At 46.8% G+C, this 1,881-nt stretch overlaps 1 protein-coding gene across 1 annotated transcript in view; it reads right to left on the bottom strand.

Annotated features, from left to right (window-relative positions):
• Positions 1 to 868: 868 nt before the first annotated feature.
• GP6 (glycoprotein VI platelet) overlaps positions 869 to 1,881 on the bottom strand; it is a 21,126-nt gene continuing 20,113 nt past the window's right edge. The window contains exon 9 of the mRNA XM_007468049.1: positions 869 to 1,089. Coding sequence (XP_007468111.1) covers positions 869 to 1,089 — 221 coding nt within the window. The remainder of the gene's footprint in view (positions 1,090 to 1,881) is intronic.

Genomic DNA, 1,881 nt, shown 5'->3' with positions numbered 1-1,881 from the left:
AAAAAAAAAAAAAAAAAAAAAAAATACTGATTATGTAATTACTCCCATTCCTTTCTCCCCTCAACCCCCGTCAACCAACCACTCTGTTTTCTATCTCTATGGATTTACATATTCTAGCCTTTAGCACAAACTTAGTAAGGACTTTGGACTTTTTTTCTAATACAAAGGCGAGCCACTGGCACGTTGGTTATAATTATTATCATATTCTAAGGGAAAAGAACAGGATGCCCCAAAGCCTGAAAGAACCAGGCACATCTCGAGAAACAACAGGAGATTTTTCAGACTACAGCTTAAGATACGGAGAGAACAAGGGTTAGGTTTGGGGATAATCAGAAAAAAAAAAGCACAGAACTGATTCACTCTGCTGTACACCAGAAACTAACACAACATTGTACATCAACTATACTCCAGTTAAAAAAAAAAAGAAAAAAAAAAAAGCACGGGGTGGGCACGGGGGGAAACGTGGGAGAGTTTTGTGCAAAGGATAGAACAGGTCAGCTGTGAGAGGTGGGAATATTAGAAGTCGATCTGGAACTCGTATTAGGGAAGGTTGAAGAAAGAGATAAGTGTGATGGCCCAAGTGAGGTGCCACAAGGTCCACAGTGAGCAAGGTATCAGTGAGGAGACTATGGTAGCCACTAGATTCCTTCCATCCCAAACAAAGAGAGTCCTAGGACATAGAGCCAATAGACACTGACTCAACAACTCCTTGATGGGGCACCAAGAAGAACATCCCCCCCGCCGCCCTCCTTTTCCACAGCTGTAGGCTCTATCCTTTTACTCTCACACTCCACACTAAGTCCCCTCCCCACTCCCATGACCTATCTCTTAGATACAACCAAGCCTTGGGCTTCTAATGATGGTATCCTCAGTTATGATCATCTGGTTGACCCCCGTCCTGACAACTGTGTAACTTCTGGGTCTGAGGGAGGGGTGGGAGCGGCCTGTGGACAGCTCTGACCCGGTGCATCAGGGGTTTCTTTCGGCTGTGCCAATCTTCTGCCAGCAGCCCCACCAGGAGTATTAGAATCACAGCCCCAAGGCATATCCGGACCAGATTGCTCCTAGTGTAATACTGGAAGGCAAGATCTGGAGGAACAAGAGAGACAGGAGCAGATGATAAAAAGCCCATCTCCACAGGGGGCCCAAGTTCCATCCCCAGTCAGGGAACTAAGATCCCACATGCCGTGGGGCAACTAAGCCCACGTGTCACGACTACAGAGCCCACACGCCCTGGAGCCCGAGTGACACAACTAGAGAAACTCCGCACGCCACAACTAGTGAGAAGCCCTCGCGCCACAACGAAAGAACATGCCTCAACAACGACCCCGCGTGCCGCAGCTAAGACCTGACGCAACCAAAAAAAAAAGAAAGAAAGAAAATTAATAAGTAAATAATCAATTTTTTAAAAAAGATCTCACATGCAGCAGCACGGTGCAGCCAAACAAACAAACAAACAAACGAAAAAGCCCATTTCCAAGACCCACATACATATTGGGTTTCTCATAGCCGTATCCCTCATCTGAGACTCTATTACTCCCGGCTAGCTAGGATGCCAATCTCCTTTCTGGAAGGTTCCTCTCTTCCTCACCAAGGGTTAGAATTAGATAAGCCCAATGGTCTAAGCATCACCTCTTCCATACACCCCCTCACAGGCCTCTGATACAGCCTCACCCCACACACAGACACTACCTGGTTATTTGGCTAATTGTGGAAGAGGAGGCTATTGTAACGGGTGGGGAGAGAGATGAAATTTATCTTTCTTTCTCTGACCTTTGAGAAGGTCACCTTCACACCTGATCCCTGCCCAATTCGGAGCTCCACACACTAACAGCCCCCCTCCACTTCATACTTTACACACCAGAACCCAACACAGAGCTG

This window comes from Lipotes vexillifer, unplaced genomic scaffold (assembly GCF_000442215.2).
Source record: "Lipotes vexillifer unplaced genomic scaffold, Lipotes_vexillifer_v1.1 scaffold1223, whole genome shotgun sequence".
NCBI classification, from domain to species: Eukaryota; Metazoa; Chordata; class Mammalia; order Artiodactyla; family Lipotidae; genus Lipotes; species Lipotes vexillifer.
Note: the sequence above shows the minus strand (reverse complement) of the source record. Positions and strands in the feature narration are given on the sequence as shown.